At 40.5% G+C, this 22,847-nt stretch overlaps 1 protein-coding gene across 1 annotated transcript; it reads right to left on the reverse strand.

Moving 5' to 3' along the window:
- Nucleotides 1-5,397: 5,397 nt before the first annotated feature.
- On the reverse strand, nt 5,398-22,633 carry mmp15a (matrix metallopeptidase 15a). The gene is made up of 10 exons (XM_053318736.1): nt 22,448-22,633; nt 20,484-20,632; nt 18,928-19,050; nt 18,519-18,838; nt 17,031-17,192; nt 12,989-13,395; nt 12,719-12,857; nt 8,569-8,719; nt 8,323-8,438; nt 5,398-7,288 (listed from the first exon to the last, which is right to left on the reverse strand). The coding sequence occupies exons 1-10, from the start codon at nt 22,586-22,588 to the stop codon at nt 6,807-6,809; spliced, it is 2,190 nt and encodes a 729-aa protein (XP_053174711.1). The 5' UTR covers nt 22,589-22,633; the 3' UTR covers nt 5,398-6,806.
- Between the last annotated feature and the right edge of the window lie 214 nt (nt 22,634-22,847).

Raw genomic sequence — 22,847 nt, forward strand, 5'->3', positions numbered from 1 at the left:
TTTCTAATTATCAAAAAGTGGGACCATAACCCATAATCACAATTTTATATATCAAAGAGAGCTTTTTGGTTGGTACAGTATAAGTTTTTAGTTTTCCTTGGTAGCATACTATAGGATAATTTTATTCGGGCACAGGAAAACTCATAAAATATTTCAAATCTCATCACCAAAGACTTAAAGATCTGGTGAATGTCTTCAACCAAGGGGACATTAATTGTATATCTGATATAACCGAAATACAATCAGGCTAATAATAACAAATCATTGCTCCAGGTACAAAACTAAAGCATACATTTGCCTTTCAATCATTCTTTCCAGTAATCCACTGCTTTATTCCTGGATTCAAACTAAATTCTAACACACATCTTGGAGCATTATGTGTATTCTCCACAAATTGCCACAGCTCTGATACAGAATCCGTTCATGGAAAATCCACATATAAGGCTTTCTTAACAAAGCTGCTTGACCTCTTGTTGTGATCCCAACATGATTCTTGACACAGTGTCCCAATCAGCAGAGATCAGAGGGGCTTCTTCCTGGCCTAATCTCATTTTTGTACCATTGGATTAAATGGTGCAGCACTGCCCACCGACTAATCTACAGCCCTGCTTGCTGCTAAAAGGCAACTCCTGACATACTGTACATCCTCTTCATTAGCCATTAAAAAAAAGAAAATGCATCAATAAGAATCAGAGAAGAAGAAAAACAACAGAAATTATAAAGATATAATCCATCTATTGATTTTAAGAATTAGTGAATGATTTGTTACAATTTATACAAGCCTCTACTGTATACCACACCTCTATGTACTATATAACCATAATGACATCTACAGTTCAGCTCTCAAAAACACTGTAATTCAATCACCAAGACACTCACCTCACATCAGCTCTCAGGTATTCATTTCACCACTCAAGCCATCTATACATTAAATGATGTATTTCCCTGCTTACAAAATAACACACCTGTTCTTCTTACCTGTGTGTCTACAGGTGGTTCTGCATGCCGGTGGCGTAGAGATCCAGAGTGCGGCACAGCCAGCACAGGTCTGCTGGGTATTCCAGTGTGGTTCCCTGGGGCTAACGGGATTAACCAGCACCACCTGAAGGTCGAGGCACAATCCTGGCCTGTGAGCTATTGCAGATTAACAGCAGGAAAAACGTATCTTCATCCCCCGTAACTGTAGAAACTGTTGTTGTCATCCGCCAACCAGGAGGGAAGGCAACAAGCAACATGTGGTCACTTCAATGAATTAAACGCTGCTGGAGAAACTGAAACTGTTGGAAAATGAAAATGCACTATTCAACAAGTTATAATATTAGTCAGGTATTACCTTTAACTCTTCTGTAGGTGTTTAATGAAGGACCTCCCAAACCACTTCTCATGCAAGTGATGTTTCTCTCTATGATCACCTGGAGGTTCAAGCTATTTATTTGTGTTAATTAACCCTTACATACTGTCCAGGGTTCAGATTTTGACCTATTTTTTTTTTCATTTGAGAGCTGTAAAAACATCTGATACACATTTCTTTTATCTGGAATTTTCCTTATGTGACCCACAGTATACAGAAATGGAAATAAAATGCAGCTAATAAACATTTTTAGATATGTAAATGCACAAGTGTGCCTTGTGTTTATTAAGAAAATTCAAAATTCCTGGACCATAAGGTAGAGATCATGAATGTCTTTTTTCTAATCAAACAGAAGAATTACTCAAACATTTCTTTTGAATGATTGATGGCATAGAGACTAATTATGAGTCAGAATATGAACATCATGTAAGGGTTAAGTTATTGCTTCTGGATCATTATGCAAAAGAAGTAAACTTTTTTGTTATATGTTTTGTCTCAGAAAAAAAGATCATTTCTTTTCAGTGTCAGTTTTGTCACAATAAAGTTACAAAGAAGAGTTAAAAATGAGAAAAAAGCCCACTTTCTGTCCAATAAGCACTTTCCCTTGGTGCATATGGCAGACAGTCCACTACTCTCTTCTCCACGTTGTCATCTGCATCCCCTATTATCTCCTATCCCATCCTCATTACAGTTTTATCCCCAGCAAGTGACGCAGGACCTCTTGCAGACCGCCCAGCGATAAGCTATATAAAGTCAACCTTATGACTGAATAACAGTCGGGGGGTGGAGTGGGGTGCGGGGCAGACAGGAAGGCAAAGCTTATTAGTCTCAGGGTCTGCTCAGGGCTCTGATGATTGACTTTCTATCTATTGTTGACTTTCTTTCTATTGCTCCCAGCTCTGAAAGGAATATCTGAGCAAATTCTTCCAAAGATGTCTAACAGCATTGGTGAAAAGTAAATATGTACATTAACTAAAGTGCTGTAATTAAGTACAGATTTGTATTTGAGGTACTTTTTTTTTAGTAGATTTCATTTTTTGCATGTGAGAGAGCATTTCTGCTTATTGTATTGGTACTTAAAAAGCATAAGATCTGAATAGTTCTTCCATCACTGTTTAAGTGCGATGGATGGAGAGAGGAAGGTGGTGGGATGGATGAAAGTGAGACAAACAGTAAGGAATGAAGGAGAGAAAAAAAGAGGAGGAAGATGAGGTAAGAAGAAATAAGATAAAGATGATTAGATGAGAAGAATTGGAGGAGGAGGAGGAGGAAGAGGAAGAGACAAAGCCTGGTATTGTGCCAAAAAGTGATTAGCAGGGATCAAGGACTGCCCTCGTTAACTGAGCCTCTGGTAAACAGCACCTGACACGTGTGTTTTTATTGATTGTAACAATGTGAACTTCCATCTTCACATCCAACCAAATAACCTACAAGAGCATAGGTGGAAAAAATGTACATGTGGACGCTCGGTGAGTTTGACAGACAAGCAGGAAGTCAAGAAAACCACAAACGGGAAGAAAAACATTCCACCCCGTATCAAGCGAGGCCTGCTGTTTTGTGTTTGAGAATGAGAACTACAGAACAATTTATGGTGCTGATGAAGCAGGAGGTAGCACGAAGATCCCATTATCAGCTCAGCAGGAGATAAGCTGGGTGAAAAGGTTGACAGCACAGACCCTTGGCTGGAAAATGACAGCAACACACTGAACACTGGCCTCAATCCTAATTTAACATCTGGTAAAGACAGTGGACAGGGGCAGTATAGAAAAAGAAGAGTGGATGTGTGTGAGAGTATGCAAACTGAACAAGTCTCCAACTTTGGTGACACTTTGCAGGAAACTATAGTAGTTCAAACGTTTTATTTTTTGCTAAATGTGTTGATAATAAATTAATTTTATTGTAAAAAAAAAAAAAGAAAAAAGTGTGAAGAAATGAGGGAAGGGTATCAGAGAGAAGATGAAAGAGAAAGCGGGTGCAGAGGTAAAGCTCCAGTGGATGATCTGTGACAGCAGCTAATCCTGATTACCTCTGACATAAAGACACACAGAGAAGAGAATTACACACACACACACACACACACACACACACACACACACACACACACACACGCACACGCACACAGTTTCTTTATTAAACATGGTTACGTCGCAATATAATACTCTTCTGCATTAAAGAAAAGGAGACATTGAGAAGGATGAGCACCAAATATGTACACGTTCTCATTGTGTTATGTATTTAAATTCACATTCATATTAATAATCACTGCTGTATGTGCACCAGAATGAACCAATGAGATATGTTTTCTTATGTAATCCATGGACAGATGTTACTTTGTCAGTCTATAAAAAAAAATATAAAATGAAAAAAATATATAATATATTGTAATATTTTATTAGATTACTCTTGTAGTTGGTTAAGGTGTAATGTAAGTACTTTACAGAGTGGTATTGTAATCTATAAATGAACATCATATCTTCTAAACTGTTGCCATCATCTACATTAAAAATAATTCTTTTGAAGGGAAGAAATGTTTGCACTTCTTTGCAACTTGAACTGAACTATTTATAACTTGATATATGAGTACAACCATGTACCTAAATGCAGTGATTTATTATAGATATCACATCTCTTGAAGGTGTTATTTTATCAGCCTCAGGACATGAAATCAGTTATATTAAGCAACTGAAGACATTAAGATATTTAGATATTCAGATGTACATGTGGAGTATTTATACAAAAAAGGGAAAAATAAGTCTTAAACTAAAAAGTAAGAACTAGTAACCAGTTGTTAAAATAAGATAATACTGATCCATACACCTTTCTAATACTGTATCTGTGTATAAGCACACACACACATACACACACACATACATGTTTTTTTTATGAGTGTTCACTGTCTGCTGTAGTTTATTATTGTGTTTATTATATATGCTTTAAACAGTAAAATATAATAAAGATTTAGTGTGACATTTTAGAGGCAATGACTCCCTCTTGTGGTCAAAAACAAGACCTTGAACTTGACATTTGCACCACAGGTTAAAACATGAAGCTGTTAACTTCCACAGTACGACAAACAACAAGACGTGTGTTGCTTTTACCTGTGAGTTTATTGTGAATTCCTTAACGTACTCTACACAGGAGTGCACAGGCCTTACAGAACATGCCCTGCATGCATCAACAATCAGTCATCTACTGCTGTTCTCCACAAAATCCAGAACAGAAAAAATGTACAAAACTACAAATTATAAGTAGAATAAAAAAAAGGGAAGAAAAGCATTTAAAGAAGACTTTCCCTCATGCTATTTGTAGTACAAAAGAAAAAAAATGCCCCCCGATATTCACAGAAAAAAAGGCACAATATGGCAAAGTAAGCAAAATGTAAAGGCACCAAAATGAAGTTAATAAGGAACAAACAGACAGACATCTAGTGGGAGGAGAGACACACACACCAAACCCTGCACATATGAAAGATGTGCGTTAATTATCTGTAAAATGCTTCAGCCTACTTTCCAGAAGAGTGGAGGAGAAGATTAATACAATTGGGAGCAGAGAAAGAGGTTTTAGGTAGAGCATGGAAACAAAAAAGAGAAAAAAAAAGAGACTGAGAGCGGACAAACAACAAGGAAAAGAGGGGAGCGGACAGAAAGATAGAAGAGGAAGAGGAGGAGGAGGAGGGGGGCTTCAGAGGAAGTTATCTCCATCTCACAACAATGAGCAGAGTAAAAACAAGATGAGTTTAAAAAAAAAAAAAAAAAAGGAGGAGCGGACTTTGGCTAATCTAGGTCAGGAGGCACAACGCCAGCGCTGCCCCCCCCCACTCCCCTCCCCTCCTGCTTTCCCCTCGCTCCTCCTTTTCAAAAAGAACGCTGAGGAGGAAATGCTGGCAGAGACTTCTCTATCCCCTCCTCAATCTGTTTCTTTCTTCCCCTCCTCATCTCATTCTCTCTCTCTCTCTCTCTCTCATTTCCTCCTTCTGCCTCACTCCCCACCACCATTTTCATTCCTCCTTCTTTTGCACCCCCCCCCCCTTTCCTCATGCCTTACACTACTAAATCAGCAACATGTGGGCTTAATGGAAACCAGACCTCGACCCCATTCTTCTCTAGCCTGCAGCCTTCTCTCTCGCACACTTAATTATATTTGACTCTATTTAGCTTTAGCATGAAAAAAGGGGATGCAGAGAGTTGGAGGAAGACAGATACTGCTTGTTTTTTGCTCCTCGCAGGTTGACTTTTTTACAATCTGTAAAAAAACAAACAACCGCAACTTTTTGCAATTCTTCTCGTTAAAAGTGAATAAAAACTCCCCTCTTGTATTTCATCCGGGCGCTGGCACCAGTCATATATCAACATGTCTCTGCTGGGATTGTGTTTTTTAGTGGTGCAGTCTGAACAGATATGGTGTGATGGGAGGAGGGGAGGCTGGAGCCCTTATGTCTGTGTGCAAAAAACTCTATATATGTGCCTTTGTTTGGGTAAGTGGTCTCTTATGGGTGCGTGTATGCATATGTGGACATGCATGCACAAGTGAGTGCAGTCGGGGGGGGGCTGGGTTTGAGATCATGTGACATACATGTATTTGGTGGATGAGTGTGAGAAAGGCAGACATAATGGGCTCAGTGGGAGATGAGCGGCCATGGACGCACACAGCTGTCTGACATTCCTGTGCTGGTTTCGGAGGACAAGCTTCCCCTGTGAGTGTGTGTATGTGTGTGTTTAATGAACACGCGCACACGTCTGCGGTCGAGCAACCTCGGCAAAACGAAGACAACATCAACAACAACAACGACAAAAAAATAAAAACAGAGTGAGGAACATTAAAAGTGCAAATCTGTTCTAAACAGAAAGAAAAATGTAAAGATTGGTCAAAAAATACGGATTTGTTCATATGATGTGTATATTTGTTTTCATGGCTATAAGCAATCATGGTCGTGTGCATGTACTGTACAGTATGTTTCTGTATAATGTATGTGCGTTATTGACTTTGTCTGCATTTACACTACTAATAAACCCTGTCCCTCCTCTGTGTTATGACAACTGATAGAAACGGCCATTCCTAATGTGTCATGTGTCTTTTACAGTCCACCTAAAGTGGCTGACACACTGGTTTGTTTTTTTCAAAGTTGCGATGGAAATTTTTTTTTATGACATAGACGTACTTTTTCAGACATTTGGAGGCGCAGGAAAAAAAAAAACTTCTGTCAAGACCGAAATCAAGGCCAGCAGGGGGAAATGCACCGCAGCTCCAACCTTAACAACTCCTGCATTATTTCACATCAGCTATAAAAGTTTCTCACAATGAAGCAAGGGGCCAAAAACGGTGAGGTAAGTCCTCATTGGCTTTATGAGACTAAAGTAGTACTGTGTCGAAGCTTTCTTTCCACCACTGCCATGAGTCAAATTTTTAATGCCTGCGACTACACCACATAAATACCGATTCTATCTCCTCTAACTCTTCACACCCACTCCTGTAATGAGCGCTTGCAGTGCACCAAGGCCCTTGGTGTCTCTTTGTTCTGCAGAGTCCTGAGGATGGCATAGATTAAGATGAGGATGCACAGGACGAGCACCAGAGGAACAGCCACCATGATCAGGGTCATGACTTTTGATTCGTTGTCGGCCATCGTCACGACGACGTTCACTTTGTCGTCTTCTTCTTCTTCTTCTGAGCCGTCGGGCTTTGAGTCTTTGCCTTCGTCTGGTTTTGTGTCTTTGTCCAAGTCCCTGTCCGGCTCATTGTGCTTGTCTTTGCCTCTGTCTGAGGGGTTGACGGGGGTGTCTTCAGGTTCCTGGTCCAGGTCTGTGTCGGGCGGAGGGTCGGGGACCCCAACACAGCCCATGAAATCCTTCAGGATGGAGCGAGGGTAGCCTTTGTCTGGTGCCGTCTTCTGGTTGTCAAACCTCCAGTAATTGCTGCCTTTGTAGAAATATGTGAACGCTGCATGAGAGAAAGGTAAAAGAGAAATGTTTCAGACTTCCAGTTGTTTGATCAGCTCTAACTGAACAAAAGATGTTGTGTATTTTGGGTTACTATGAGATCCGTAGTGGGGATCACCCAATGCACTATGGGTAACTTTTAGCCTCAGGTTGTTGTTATAAAGCCATGTGCTATAAGGTCGTGTTGCTGCTCCAACAAACAGTTAACATTACAGCATAGTCTGGATTATCATTATTATATTAAGTAACGTTAAACAGTTAAAGATATAACATAAGACACAATTCAATGTAGATATTAGCAGGCATGCAGGCAGAGTCTGATATAAAGCCATAAAACAGGCAGTGCACTAATTCTTCCCATTTTTGTCATTTATTTAAACATTTATCTTGACGGGGTAAATGAAGTTCACTTTTTCTGTGCAAACAAAAAGCAGACACAGGAATGTTTCTTTAGAGACCATTTTAGCCTTTTCCCTTCCTTCAGCATTATCAATATTACCACATTTCCCCCCCGAGGACTTTCTCTAATAAGTAGAACACAAGATTAGACACTAAAAATGTTCATATCACACTAAAAGAATCAGTCAGTAAAACAATAAGATGCTTCCATGTACATGACATGTATATATATATATATATTAAAGTAGGGGTGGAGATGAGATCTGACTGTTACATAGCGCATTTAGAGCAGCTCTGCCACAAATCTAATTTCCAAAGGAAAGACGAGCCAACCCTCAAACCAGATCATTCCCTCCCTCCCCTCTCTCTCTCTCTCTCTGTGCGGCTTGCTCCAGCCTAACTGGTCTCAAATGTAATTTTTTCCCTCTCTCTCCTCTCTTTTACACACCCCATTTCACCCCTCTAAGCTTTCATTCTTTCCCTCCCACCTCTTTTTGCCTCACCCCGCACATGCTGTTTTCCTGCATTACATGAGAGTGCAGCTTTTGGTGTCTTCATAATGTAAACACAAACTGCTCTGATGTTCCTTTCTTCCAAATAAAGTCTGTATTTAATACATTTCAAGTCATTATTTACCTCCGTCGTCACTAAGGAAGGCTCCTTTGGGTGAGGGAGGGATCCTGCCCCATCTGCTGATTGGTTTGGGAAAGTCTCGGTCTGTAGTCTGCGTCTCCTCGTTGTATCGCCAGTACCTACGCACACAAAAATAAGATGTAATACAGTGTACAAAACCTTTTAAAATATGGAAACTGATCATTAAAAGGTGACAAAAAACACTAATTCTTTATATTATTAATAAATGTGTTCATGTCAGTGGTATACCTGTCTCCAGTGAAGAAGTATGTGTATCCATTGGGCTCCCACCAGATTGCTGTGTCGATGCTATGTGGTGGAACTCCTTGTCCATACTCATACAAGGGCTGTGGGTATCCTGGCAACACGTCAGCCTCCCTAAACACCCAGTATTTATCATCTGTGGGGACAAAAAAATATATATTCAACACAAGGATGGAAAGTTAGTGAGGGAGACAAACAGAAACAAAGAAGTGCAAAGAAAAAGCTGGAGCAGATGGAGAGAGAGAGTGCTGGTGAGAACATATGGCATGGGATTGACTCACTCCTAATGTAAAGCAGAAAGGGCAGGCATGGTAGAAATGGTTGGCGTAATACTTATTTTCCAAGATTTTCTCATGTGGCAGCCAGTTTCTCCACAAACCCTAACCTTCGGACACACTTTAAGCCACTTTCCACCTCCACTGCCAGGCCACTGAAGCAGTGCAACATGGGAGCTTTTAGTAATTGGTGCACACTTGTATTTAAATACTTTTGACCTCATGAAAATCTGCACTGAGAGCTTTGAAAGGAGGACCAAAGACCGAGATTGATCACAGCATCGTTCAAAACAAATAAGCAGAGGATCAAGATGAACGTTATCCAATGCTCAAACCAATAAATGATAGTGGAGAAGTGATAGAAAGATGAGACTTCAGAACATCCTGGATCAATACTGTCACCATCCTTATGGGAAACTTTAACGCAAAGATTGGAGAAGATAATATCATAGGTGATGGGAACACACAGACTTGGAGAAATGAGTGAGAACTGAGAAAAGCTCATATATAGTTGTCGTTGGGGGCAGTATCTATCCCCATAAGAAGATCTACAAAGTGACATGTGTATCACTAGATCATACTACAGAGAACAAAATAGATAACATCTGCATAAGCAAGAAAAGGGGAGCAGATATAGCACCAGAACATCTCTTTCTAACTTCTAGACTGCAGTTTAAGGAAGCACAGGACAGAGGAAAGGGGAAAAGACAAAAATAGACAAACAGAAGTTCTCTAGGATTTGTTTGAGACCAACACTGACAGCAAGTCGCAAAATCTTAAAGATACATTAACATCAACATGTCAAGAAGTTATCGGCTGCAGGAAATCTCAACAAAAGGAATGGATATCTGCTGAAACTCTTTAAAAGATCAAAGTAAGGAAAGAGAAGAAAAACAGGCACTCAAGAGCATCAAAGGCAAGTATGGCAATCTGCAAAGACCAGTTCAAGATAAAGCAGGTAGCACCCTTATGACCAAAGAAGGTCAACTCAATAGATGGGATGAACACTATGAGGAACTGCTTAACAAACCCCTCACCACTAAACCCAACAGATAGCCAACCAGCAGAAACTGATCTCCAGACCCAGCTGTGACAAACCCTATAAAGTAGAGATCAGAAAGGCTGTGCAGAAACTAAAGAACAGTAAGGAAGCAGGGCCAGATAACATCCTGGCACAAGCAATAAAGGCAGATTTGGATATCACTGTAGGGCTGCTTTATCCACTCTTCGGAGAGATCTGGGAAGAAGAAATACCGTTGGACTGGAAAGAAGGCTTTATCAGCAAAGTACCTTAAGAAGGAGACCTGGTTTTCCAACTATTGAGGGATTACCCTCCTCTCTGTGTCAGGAAAAGTATTCAATAGAGTCATTGTTGATAGAATGAAGGATGCAATTGACCAACAGCTAAGAGATCAACCAGCAGGATTCAGACAGAATTGATCTTGTGTCAACTCGATTGCCACTATGATCATCAAGCAATCATTAGAGTAAACTTCCTCACTGTATGTTAACTTTGTCGACCATTGTGTTTGACGATGTGAACACTGGAAGACCCTCTGGAAGCTTTTGAGACATTACTGAGTGCTCACTAAGCTGGTGGACCTCATCAGAAAAAGCTATGCTGGAATGTCCTGTAGAGTGATACATGAAGGACAGGTTACCAGTCCATTCCAGATCAAGACCAGATCTCTATTCTTCTTTCTAGAACAACTGAACAAAGGAAAAACAGAATCCCGAGGACACAGCTAGATGATCTGGACTTTGCAGATGACTCAGTGCTACCGTCACAGCCACCATCAGATGTGGTTTAAGACCACAACACTTGCAGCTAGGGCTGGGCAATTAATCGAAAAATAATCTAAACCGACATTTAGAAACTCTAATCGACTTGCTCCTGTCAATTAATCGTGTTGTTCACTGTTGCCATGACAGTAAAGGTTGCATATCTTTAAGGAATTTGAAAACGTGTCTCCAGTGATGATTTGAACCCAAACCATGATCTTTACATAGTTCTAAGCAAGTAAACTAGACATTAACCACAGCGTCACACCTTAAAACAGCTTTATTTTCACTCCCTAAAGATCCTCATGTGTGAGGGCAGCAGTGGAAAATACTAAACTAAAGAAACTGAAAATACATCATTGTTCATCAAGGGTGGAGATAATCCTTCATTAATCGTAATCGAGGTTAAAAGTTCAATTAATCGTGATTTAGATTTTTGCCATAATCGTCCAGCCCTACTTCAGCTACCTCCTCAAGAGTAGCACTTATCATTCATATGGGAAAGATGAAGATCATGAGGATGAATGCAACCAATGTTGAACCAAGGCGAAGTAGAGTCCTTTACCGACTTGGAGGCTATCATTGACAGACAGGGAGGTTCAGATATCAATAAAAGAATAGACAAGGCCAGGACAGGCTTTTTACAGCTCAAGAACATCTGGTGCTCTGGAGTTATACAGCAACAACAAAAAAAAAAACAATCTTCAACTCCAATGTAAAATCAGTGCTGCTTTATGGCGCCAAGACCTGGAGAAAGACGAGGACCACAACCAATAAAGTGCAAACTTTCATCAACAACTGCCTAAGAAGAATTCTTCAAATCAACTGGCCAGACTAAATCAACAATAACAAAATGTGGATAAGGATACAACAGAGGGAATTGGAAGAAGATAGAGATGGATCAGGCACACACTACGAAAACTAGTGTCAAACACCATCAGACAGGTTCTGACATGAAACCCTCTAGGGAAAAGGAAAAAGAGGGCAGCCAAAGAACACCTGGCGACGGGACTGAAAGAGACTAGGAGACACCTAGTATCTGATAGAAAAGAAAGCTAATGACTCTGGAAGTCCCTGTACTCCAGGAAGAGTCTCATGCATAAATAAGTAAATCAATTTGGATTCATATGGCCGACATTGCTGCAGGTTGTAATCCATACACCATCCAAGGATCTGATGAGTAGATGCAAAACATGCGTGACCATGAAGCAGGAAAAATGGCAACAACAGAAATCAACATTAACAGAACTCTTCTGTTAAAGTTAATGAGGTAATATGTGATGAAAGGTTCCAGACATTCTGAAAATGCACAACAAATCGTCTCATGGCCTGATTGTAAAAGTGAAAGCGCTGCAGCTGTGCACATCTGGAGCAGTGCAGGCTGATGCAATCCTCAACTTTCCTCTTGAGGCCTTTTGGGGCTCAGCTGGACTGGAGTCGTACTGGGCTGGCGGCAGCTGCCACGCTGCACAAGCGTCATTCAAGACACTAGATGAACTCAGTAACACACACTAATAGACACGCAAACTCAGCCATGCAGTCCTAGGCTCGCTGCTCCGTCTCTCTTCATAGCTGTATTGTCAGAATGTTGAAGCGGTAAATCATTCAGCCAGAGGAGTTATTTTCTTTTTCACATAACTTCTAATGTTTTAAATATTTTGCTGTGTGTGCATATGTGTGCCAGATAAGTAGAGTTATCGCTGTGTTGAATTATTACCATCTTCTCGTAAATCAGACTGCACACAGGGAAAAAAAGAAAAAAATGCTGAATTTGCACTGTTTTCTTTTACTTTGACCAGTTCAAATCAAAGCACACATTTGTTTCACTCCCCATTTTTGTGTTTATAGAGCATATTCTTTAACAGCTCTGTGCTGGCTCCAGCTTTGCCCAGGGAGACAGAACTGTGAAACTTTGTGTAATCTAACCGACCTTTTGTTATGCCCTTAAGCGAGCAGCTAAACTATAAAATACAGTCTAACGAGAAGGTTTTTTTCATAGTGCATTAAGTAGTCTGCTATGCGTGTGGGCTGGATGCAGCACTGGCTCCATTTAATAGTATTAAACAGTTGTAACATACCTTTAAAGAAGACAAATTTGCCATCGTGACGCTCGTACGCTGCATCGATGTCACTGGGCAGACCGATCCAGAAGACAGATATTGGCATGGGGTAGTTATCCAGGACCCGGTTCCTGCGTACCCGCCAGAACCAGCGACCCTGCACAAGCAAGAAAGCAAAATAATGTTTATCTTTCCCCAAATGTATTCATCATTCACTTTTCCTCCCGTGACTGTGTGATTGTGACTTGAGCAAAGGTCCTGACAGAGCAGTCTTGATCTGTTCCTCACCTTGAAAACAAACATCTCCCCCCTCAGCATGGTCACGGTGTCAAAGTCCCCGTCGCAAATGTTGGGCGGCTGGTTGTCCGGCCGTTTGGGAGGCCGGGGTGGAGCAGGGGGGCGGGGTGGTGGCGGAGGAGGGGGGACGTCTTTTCTAACGGGCGGGGTGACGGGTTCCGGCTCGGGTCTGGAAGTCGTAGGGTTGGGGAGGAGATAAGGCGAGGTGGGCCCAGGTCGAGTCGGCCGATCCGGGTTATTGTCGGTCGGGTTGGGGGATTCAGGCGGGGGGTCGGTGGAGGAAGAAGAGGGGGTGGGTTCGTCGTCGGGAGGGGAGGGGGAGGTGGGGGGTTCGCCGTCGGGATCGTCGTCAGGGTTGGGAGGAGAAGTGGGTGGAGCATCAGTGACGAGAGGAGGACCTGGGAGAGAGAGAGAGAGTTTAAAATAAGAAAGGAAATGTTTTTTATCTCTCATATTTTCATTTAAAACACACATTTCCATCCAGGATTAAATGAATCCCACCAGCTTTGTGTGACATTAGACATTAATAACATATTTTTTACTATCCCCCTTCTCTCTCACAATATCCTCTCTATCACTCCCTCACACAAAGAAAATGTAATTTTCCATCTTGTGCAGCAGCTATAAGCTCACTTGATTGACTGTGACTGAGCTGGTCTTTGGAAAAATCGGCCCTGCTGGTTGCTAGGAGAGCAAAACACAGAGATACAGCCAGTTATGTAACATGCACGGACAGCTGATGAGCTTGAGGACGTATTGAATAACACTGAGGCTAATATATTGCTGAGAATATATCAAGGCTTGTGTTGGCCTGTGAATATCAATATGTGGAGACATTCAGCTTCTGCAGCATTTCAACCTGCACTGTAATCTCCAACCCATAAAGATAAACAAGTTTGTGTTTGTTTCCTATGCTCTGCTTTTTCCACTGAGGCTTTAGAGTGACTTAGAGCAATAAGGGGTTGGGGGGGGGGGCACCATGGTACTCTGCAAAATCTCTGTACGCCACACGCATTACTTCATTTGGTTACTTAATGTGTGCATTTTTCAATATCTGTAATCAGTTCATTGTGTCAGATTGTGTTTTATTTTCCTTGGGCACATAATACACAGTTCCTTACAATACAGTGTACTGTATTTTACAGCCTTCAACAGTTCACTGACATAGCTGATGAATGATCTACTGTATTAGTTGGCTATTTTCATCACAGGAAAATGAATGACTGCTGCCAGCTGCCAGGAATGGAAATATGTATACGGCTTCACACAATGGATGAGACAATGCTTTGAAAAGCCGATGTGCAGTGACAGGAAACACTGTTGATGACAAATACAGTCCTACTACGACTTGAAGCTCCATTCATTGTTTGGGTTTTTGGTCACTGGAGAGGCAGCAGAACGAGCTGTAAACACAACACTGATATATTATTACTAGGGCTGGGTATTATTTAACAAAACATGATGATACCAGTACCAATCCAAGTACCCTTAAAGTGATACTGATACCAACTGAGTACTTCATTAGATACTCATTACAAATGTTGTGTACTGTGTTTTTAACAGGTGTGTAGTGTAGATACACTTTAGAGTGTTTAGGTGGCATCTTGGTTTGAACTGTTAAGTGTGCTAACTCAAATTCAGCACCACAGACGGGTCGTAGCTGCTGTGGCAGTGGACCAATCACATGTGGCATTAAATCGAAGAAGGCTTGTACTGATTGGCTGTGAGCAAGTCAATACAAATAGTCATATTTTCTAGCTCTGGGTACAAAAACTATCATTGCAGGTATCATTTGACTGGAGAACAGAAAAGTGTGTTGTTAACCACCCTGACAAATATATGAAATTAGGCTACAAAGTTGTGTAAAAATCTGCCTCTTTCTCTGCTACCAAACGCTAGCTCCACAATTCAAATCTAAATGGTTGAAATGCTTTTTACACATTTTTTAGAAATACATTTATGATCTATTTAATGTGTTAAGAAGAAAATGTCTGAATTCACTTTACACGGTCTTTAAAAAGGCATCGAGTACCAATACCCAGCCATAATTATTACCTTATATTACTGCCCAAAAACTGCCTATATATGCATTTAGCACTTACAGAGCAACAGTAACATTACTTTAAAGTTCTTTTTCTCACCACCTGACAAAATGTAAGTTTAATAGTCACTCTTCTCATAACTTTGCTTTTCCTGGAGAGAAATATGTTGCCCATCAGCTGTTAAATGCTCCAATATGCTCACCAGCTACAGTAGCTTGTCACTAAATTTGTCTATCTGTTGTTTGTTGCTGGGAAGTATAGTGGGGTTTTTAAAGCTTTTTTCTGCTGACTGGAGTGGATAATGATGACAACAAGTGGTGAGAGCGAGCCAAAACGAAGCATGCGAACCGAAACTATGAGCTGAAAGATGCTAAAAAAAAGTAGGTGATCAATTCTCTTATGTTTGTCACTACAAGCAGCTCATTCAACATTCATTGATCCATTTAAAGGAGAAAAATATGTATTAGTGCAGCCTTGAAGTAAAGTAATGACTGCTATATTATATATTTAAGCTACACATTAACATACAGACGTATAGCAATATTGGTGTATTTAAATATCAAGTATTTTAACACTAAAAGGATATATATTATTTCACAAGTGTGTTTGTACTTTTACAGCAAGTAACAAGGCAAGTAGTGGATGCTCCAGCATTGGGCAGGACTTAAGCCTGATAATCGTTTCTGTTGAGGATCTGTGCCCATCACCAAAGTGATTAGGCGATAAGATGCTGATGAGGACAAACTCAGCTGGGAGGGAGGAAACTGCCAATCTCTTGTATAAAAATCTCTTCAAAGTACCCAAATGTTTATTTATACCATCTAAGTTTATGCTGAGTTAGCCTCTATTTAGAAGGCACAGATCCTTTCCTTTAGCACAGTCCTTTCAACCTGTCTAATAAAGGAAACTACTGTATAATTCAGGCAAAACATTTACATGTACCAACAAGATGTTTTCAGATCTAGTTTGAAAAAAGAGACGACCTCCTGCTAAATATCTAGTTTCCTCCGGTGCAGACCTCTAGCGTAGGCGTATCAATAGGCCAAAATGATGTGGGTGTGGAAACATTTTGAGTGCACTAGGGGAAACTTAAAACCATAGACAGCATTCCCAAACTGAATTAGATTTTTGATCCATTATGTGAATACGAGAATTGTGACCAGGACACCACAATGGGCAGTAAAAGAAATGTGGCTAAAAAAGCTAAACATGATTTTTTTTTTGTCTAAAGCAAAAGAAATCATAAATCGCTCAGTATAAACTGTGTCTGAGATAAATTCATGTCTGCAGTTTAACAAAGACACTGATTATTCTCTAATAAGAGGGTCACTTCAATAGAGATACACAAATCCAAACAGTACACTAATAGATAAAGGCTCCTTATTAACACACGCGCGCGCGCACACACACACACACACACACACACACACACACACACACACACACACACACACACACACACACACACACACACACACACACACACACACACACACACACACACACACACACACACACACACACAAATGTCATCTGTCAATTAACAATGCCATCTATTCACATGGGGAAAGCATGAGAACATCATAATGGCATGCATGACATATGCTGTTTTGAGTGAAATCCATTGGTGTTATGTGCAGTTGATGTGTGTGTGTCTTTACAAGGCTTCTTGTCTTCCGCTAACAAGAGTACATTTGTCATACGAGTGTGATATAAGCTCAAATTGCGGCTGACATTCTGCACTTCCAACCACACAGTGATTTTACAGCCGGAGCAGCCTGAGCATGAAGCCAAAACATCAAAAAGCTGGAGTGTGTGTTTGTGTGTGTGTGTGTGTGTGTGTGTGTGTGTGTGTGTAAGAGAGGGAGACAAAGAGAGATGTATATGCATTTTAGGGTGTAAATTATACCAGAACAATAGAAATACTTTCACCCCACTATTAACTGAATCGTATCAGCATCCAAATATGAAATATAGAGTGTGCTTCTCACCATACATGTACTGTATTCCCTTGATGTCATCCTCATGCAGTGAGAAGTTATGTGTGTGAGTCCACTGGTAGAAAGGAGCCATTATGGCACTGGGGTTGTCCGAGTGCTCCAGACCCAAAGCATGACCGAGCTCATGGACCGCAACCAGAAATAGATCTATACCTGCAAGATGCACACAGTGTAGGATTCATATTAGTCAAAAAAATATTCAATTAAAATAAAATGCTAAAATGGAGTGTTACAATAAAACAATATTTGTTGCAGAGGAACTTTTAAATAGAGTTTGTGTTTCTGCTGTTCGCTTTTCACAGACTGTAGCATCTCCTGCAACAAACAGGAAGTGGTGCTAATTGAAAAACAATTAAAGAGAATTTGCTTTCATTTGTGGCATCTGTCCTCCTGCCAGCTTCAGTGGCCTACTTCTCAGGACACTTGTTTATTCACAGCGTTCCTACAAGTTTTACATCACAAGAGATCACGCCACCTCAGCTCCAGACATTCACTAGATTAAAAAAGGCAGAGAGGTGGAGTTGCGTTGAAATAAATACCTTATAAAAGCAGCCTGAGTGAATCATAGAGGAGTCATATAACATTATTTCACTCTGTGTGATCTCTGATAATGTTGCTGTACAATTTGAAGCATTTCTGAAACACATAATATGATCTTCACCATGTTACTAATCATGACATGCTGCAAGCTGTGTAGCAGTATGATGTTTACTTTGTACTTTTTTACTTTGTACTTTTTGAAGATAAGATCTTTATTAAATGAAGCTAATGTATTGAGCTAATCAGCTAGTTAAATCTTAATAGGATGGGTTAGGGTTAGATTGCATGTTCACCCAAATATTTGTTCTGAGTTTGACATACCACAGAAAAGTGTGTTGTTAACCACCCTGCAAAATTTGAATGATTAAAAAAAATCACCAAATATATGATATTGAGCTTCAAAGTTGTGTAAAAATCAGTCTCTTTCTCTGCTACCAAACACTGTGGGAGTGCCCGCCGAGTTTGCTGAAACCCCGCCCTCTACCGAGTGTCACCTGTCAATCAAGTCACCACCTCTACCCGAAACATGGACGCTAAGTTTGAGAGTTTTCTGCTGCTAACTCAGCTGCTAGCTAGGCGGCTAACTCAGCTGCTAGCCCGGCGGCTAACTCAGCGGGTAACTCAGCTAACTGGCTAACTGTAGACTGTAGTAGTAGTAGTAGTAGTGTGTTCTGAATGTATTAATACCTCTACAGCAGCAGGGGCGGGTTTATGCTAATCACTAAATCCTGAACACAGAAATCTTGAAACACAGTTTGTGAAGCCTAGCTCCACAATTCAAATCTAAATGGTTGAAATGCTTTTTACACATTTTTTTAGAAATACATTTATGACCTATTTAATGTGTTTAGAAGAAAATGTCTGAATTCACTTTACAGGGTCTTTAATATTGTTTAAAACAAGGTTTAGTTCCTACAAAAGAGGAAAAATCGGACTAACCTTTTGGATTTTCGTTGTCCAGTGTCCAAGGCTCATCCGCATCAAAGTGTGTATCACCTCCTATTCCTGGCCCGGGGTAGTAGGCGTGAGCCAGCGACCCTCCCTCGCCATCGAACAAAGACATATCACCATGGAAACCAGAAGCAAACAACAACAGGATGTCAGCGAGGTCTTTCTGGCTGCTGTTGTTAATGCTGTGCTCAGCAGGTAGCTGCTCAAAGGTGAGCGGTGTGACTCGTCTCCACACGTCGAAGGCCTTACGGATCGCATCAAAAGTCCTCTCCTCTCCCAGCGAGGAGGGGATGTGCTGGTTCATTATACTAAAGTCAGAAGACACAGTATATTAGATTTGGTATGATGGACAATCTGCTTTATTGGATGTTTGTTTCTATAAATCAGTGGTGTAAACCTGTAGGTGATGTGATCCTTGTCCCACTGCTGTCCAGTGAGAGCGTAACGTTTCCTCCTCGTTCCCTCGTCCATTTCCTCTGCTCTTCTGTCAGGGAGGCCGCAGCGAGGCCGACGCATGGCCCTACACACACACACACACATTAAAAACACTGTGAGCTGTAAAAAAGTGCTAAAAAGTTCTTCAAAATGCAGAAGCAGTGTCATTTTTCTCTTTTACAATTGTTCGTTGTTTGGTTTTGTGATTACTGTAATTTCTCATCTTGTTTTTTCAGTCTTATCAGGACGGAAATAATTTTTTCTCAGCCAGGACTCACGTTGCAATTTATTCCTTTCCTAATCTCTGAAAAGTAAAGCAGTAAAACTTACTAAACCTAAAACTAAACTAAACCTTGAAAAACTATGAATTGGTCATATTGAAGGTTTAGTTTGAAATTGTGGGGAGCAGCAGCTAACTGGATGCTAGTTGTAGCTTTATTTAGCATAAAGACATGAAAGTGGTATAAGTCTTTTAATCTAACTCTCGGCAAGAGAGTGAATAAGTGTATTCTCATAATGTCAAACTACAGACAGTGTCTTATAGTAAGGTGTTTGGCCACCACGAGCCACCATACAATAGCTTCAATGCTCCTTGTTATTGATTTTACAGTCTGAGAACACCATTCTTCCAAAAAATATTCCCTCATTTGGTGTTCTGATGGTGGAGAGCAATGTCTAACACATCGCTCAACAATCTCACATAGGTGTTCAACTGGGTTCAGATTTGGTGAGTGTGAAGGCCATAGCATAGCACCATTCAGTGACCCCTCATGCCCTATGGATTGGGTCACTCCCATCATGATAGATATGTATCATCATAGGATAAAGGTGATCACTCAGAACAACTTTGTACTGATTTACAGTGAACTTGTCCAATTGGACCCAAATTGGACCCAAACCATGCCATCAAAATGCCCCCATCAGCATAATGGAGCCATCAGACCTCCTCGTTGTAGAAGTCAAGCATGCAGAAACGCACCAGCTTTTCCTTTAACTTGTCACCCATCTTTGTAATGTTTCCTTACACCTTACATACAGCGTGAGAACAAAGGCCTCACACAAAGAATCAAGGTCCCAGCTGAATATCAGGACGTGACGCAGTAACATGACTAGCCTCATTAGTCAAGAGGAGACGCAAGCAAAACACGACTAAAACCTTATCACCACAAAAACTTATTAAATGCCGGTCCTGTTTCAGCAGTCAGTGGTAATATGAACGCATTAGTGTGGCAATAGTACTGTGCTGTGGGGAAAAATCCAGTGTTGTGAAAGAAATGACTTCATGCCTGGTTGTTAATGTGAGGTTTGATGACTCTGCTTTCTAAACTCATAACTGAAACTTGTGGCCATCCACCATTCCATCTATACCATAGTATACGTTAGAAAACAAGACAACTTTTTTTAAACATCCCACAAGATGTTTGGCTTGAGTTTGAGGTCTGTGTTTGGTATTGCTGCATGTTTTTGAGGCGAACATCCTACAGAATAAATACCACAGCAGAACAATCTAGAACTTACGCAACAGTAGCAGGGTCCATCTCGCCGGTCACCTCGAGACCGTAGAAGCGCTGCATGTCACTGATGGCTTTGGACAGAATCCGAGCCGACTGCATGGTGGACATCTGTCTGCTCGCCTTGGACAGGTAGCCGAACTCACGAAGCCACGTCTGGGAGAAGATAGCAAGGAGTCAGTTTTGCTTTGTCTGGCTTGAGAAACATTGCTTAGCACATGTGTGAGCAGAGGATGGTTTATACATGGGTGCATCAACCGCAACTATAGGGGAGAGAGAGAGGCAGGTTTATGCTAATGGAGGAAGAAGCAGATGTATGATGACTGGAGAGAAAGCATCGGAGGAGTTAAAAGAAAAACAAAGTAGAGATAGAAACCAGATGGCTTCCATTAACGTTACGACATTCCTGCTCCCTCATTCCTGCGCTTTCTCCTCACTGACAGCCAAGATGAGATGAGGAGAAGAGAGGAGAGGAGAGGAAGGGAGAGAAGAGGAGAGGAGGACTTGAAACAGTAAAACCAAAATCTTGACAATAACGAAACTTTATGACAGTCCTGTGGTCCGCAAGATAAACACACAAATCCTGGCTGACACTCATAGTGACACGGCACTGAATTGTTTCATGTTCACTGACAGTCAAATTGAGTGTGTGGAGCCACGTAGCCAGAAAAATAGAAAGCTGTAGATGTGCCTTTTTAAGACAAGTGTCAGAAACAACAGCACAGGCCTTCTCACACAGTCGGATCATGAGGCTTTCATGCACAATACACACATGCTGGCTGAGAGAGGACCACACATGCAACACACACACCCTCAAGCGTGCACAAACAAGGATAGAAAAGTTTCTGCATAGCATGACAAGTTTCAACCGATCTAATGTCAGAGCAGGTTAATTCAACAAAGTGCCTGAAGAACACGAAAGAGAGGAAACACACAGATGAAAGCAGTATTGTGTTTTTTCAGTATGAACAGTATATCACAATAAGGCAAATTCATACAATGTATATGCAAAATAACAAAACTGATGTTCAATACAATGAATTTTGTTGTTTTTACAATGACTTAGACTAATGGTAACACTAACTCTCCCCCCTTAACCTTGAAGAAGTGGGAAGTTGTAAGCAGATAACAGGACATTTTCAAGTCTTTATTAATGTCTTTGTCACCATTTATAACTTTCATCCATCTATAACTGGTGAGTGATTGGTAGTACAGTTCAACATCACTCTAATCAAATTGAATTAGTGTGTTAGATACATGTTCAGATCTTTCACAAGCTATTTAGAAGTGTTCATAACTCTTAATGTTAAGTTTGTAGGTTCTTCCTTTACCTTCGAATAAGAGGTTTGATGGGAATTCTTGACTAATGATCAACATATAAAAAAACAACTAAAACATCAAAGTGAATACAACTATTCATATTGGTATTAACTATAAAGACATTTCATATTATTACAACTGTCTTAAATGATTTGACAGTCAGTCACTATTAGTTACAGATGTTTCATAGTAGAAGTTATAACTGTGCCTCCGAGGACATTCTAGTGTGTTATAAACTATACTGCTGTGTATAATCTGCTTATAAAAGATAAGTAGGGAAATTAAAATAAATTGTCAGTGGAATAATTGTTATGGGCCGCAGACTTTGAAAAACAATGCATGATCTTGAACTTTTCTCATGTGTGTGCCACATGTTCACAAGTGTCACATGTGTTATTTGGAAAAAGTTCAATAGGTCAAATGTCATGCCTGCTGTTCAACAACACAGCTGATGTTTTCAAGATTTGGAAACACAAACATGAAGATCTGAAGCTACTAAACTGTTTATGAAGAATTATAATTCTACAAGAAAATACACAAAGTTGAAGAGAGATTTACACAACAATATATTTTATAGTCATATTATCACAATTGTAAAGTATTACAATTACTACTATATTGGAATATTTTAACCCTCTACATGTACTGTACCTCTGCACTGAAGCCTTCTTCTTCTGGAACATCTGCCACTGTGCTGCACAGCATCAGGGACAATAAAGAGGCTGATGTGACAATGATTTGTGTCCAGGTTTGTTGGGGTGCCATCTTCTTCATCATCATCATCATCATCATGATCTCCAGGTGGACACAGAGTTATGGAAGTGATGAAGAAAAGCAGCCTGGCAGCTTCCTCCAGCAGGCAGGGATACAGGACAAAGTGCTGGACGCTTGTATTCTTTTCTTCTCTTCTTACATTGAAATCAACAAAGCGGCTATCTGCTCATTTTTCTTTAGAGGTGGCACATCAGAAACCTAGAAAAAGTTTAGTACGCTGCTAAAGTGAAGGCGCATTTAAAAACCCTCCAAAAATCAACGATACTAATCCATTCCT

Source organism: Scomber japonicus, chromosome 5, assembly GCF_027409825.1.
Source record: "Scomber japonicus isolate fScoJap1 chromosome 5, fScoJap1.pri, whole genome shotgun sequence".
Taxonomy (NCBI): Eukaryota; Metazoa; Chordata; class Actinopteri; order Scombriformes; family Scombridae; genus Scomber; species Scomber japonicus.

Excerpts from the sequence above, each read along its gene's own strand:
- mmp15a (XM_053318736.1), bottom strand. The coding sequence starts at position 22,588 with ATGATGATGATGATGATGATGAAGAAGATGGCACCCCAACAAACCTGG. Across the intron at positions 20,633-22,447 it reads AAGAAGGCTTCAGTGCAGAG|ACGTGGCTTCGTGAGTTCGG; the intron begins GTACAGTACATG and ends ATCTTCTCCCAG. Across the intron at positions 18,839-18,927 it reads AAGGATCACATCACCTACAG|TATAATGAACCAGCACATCC; the intron begins GTTTACACCACT and ends TTCTGACTTTAG.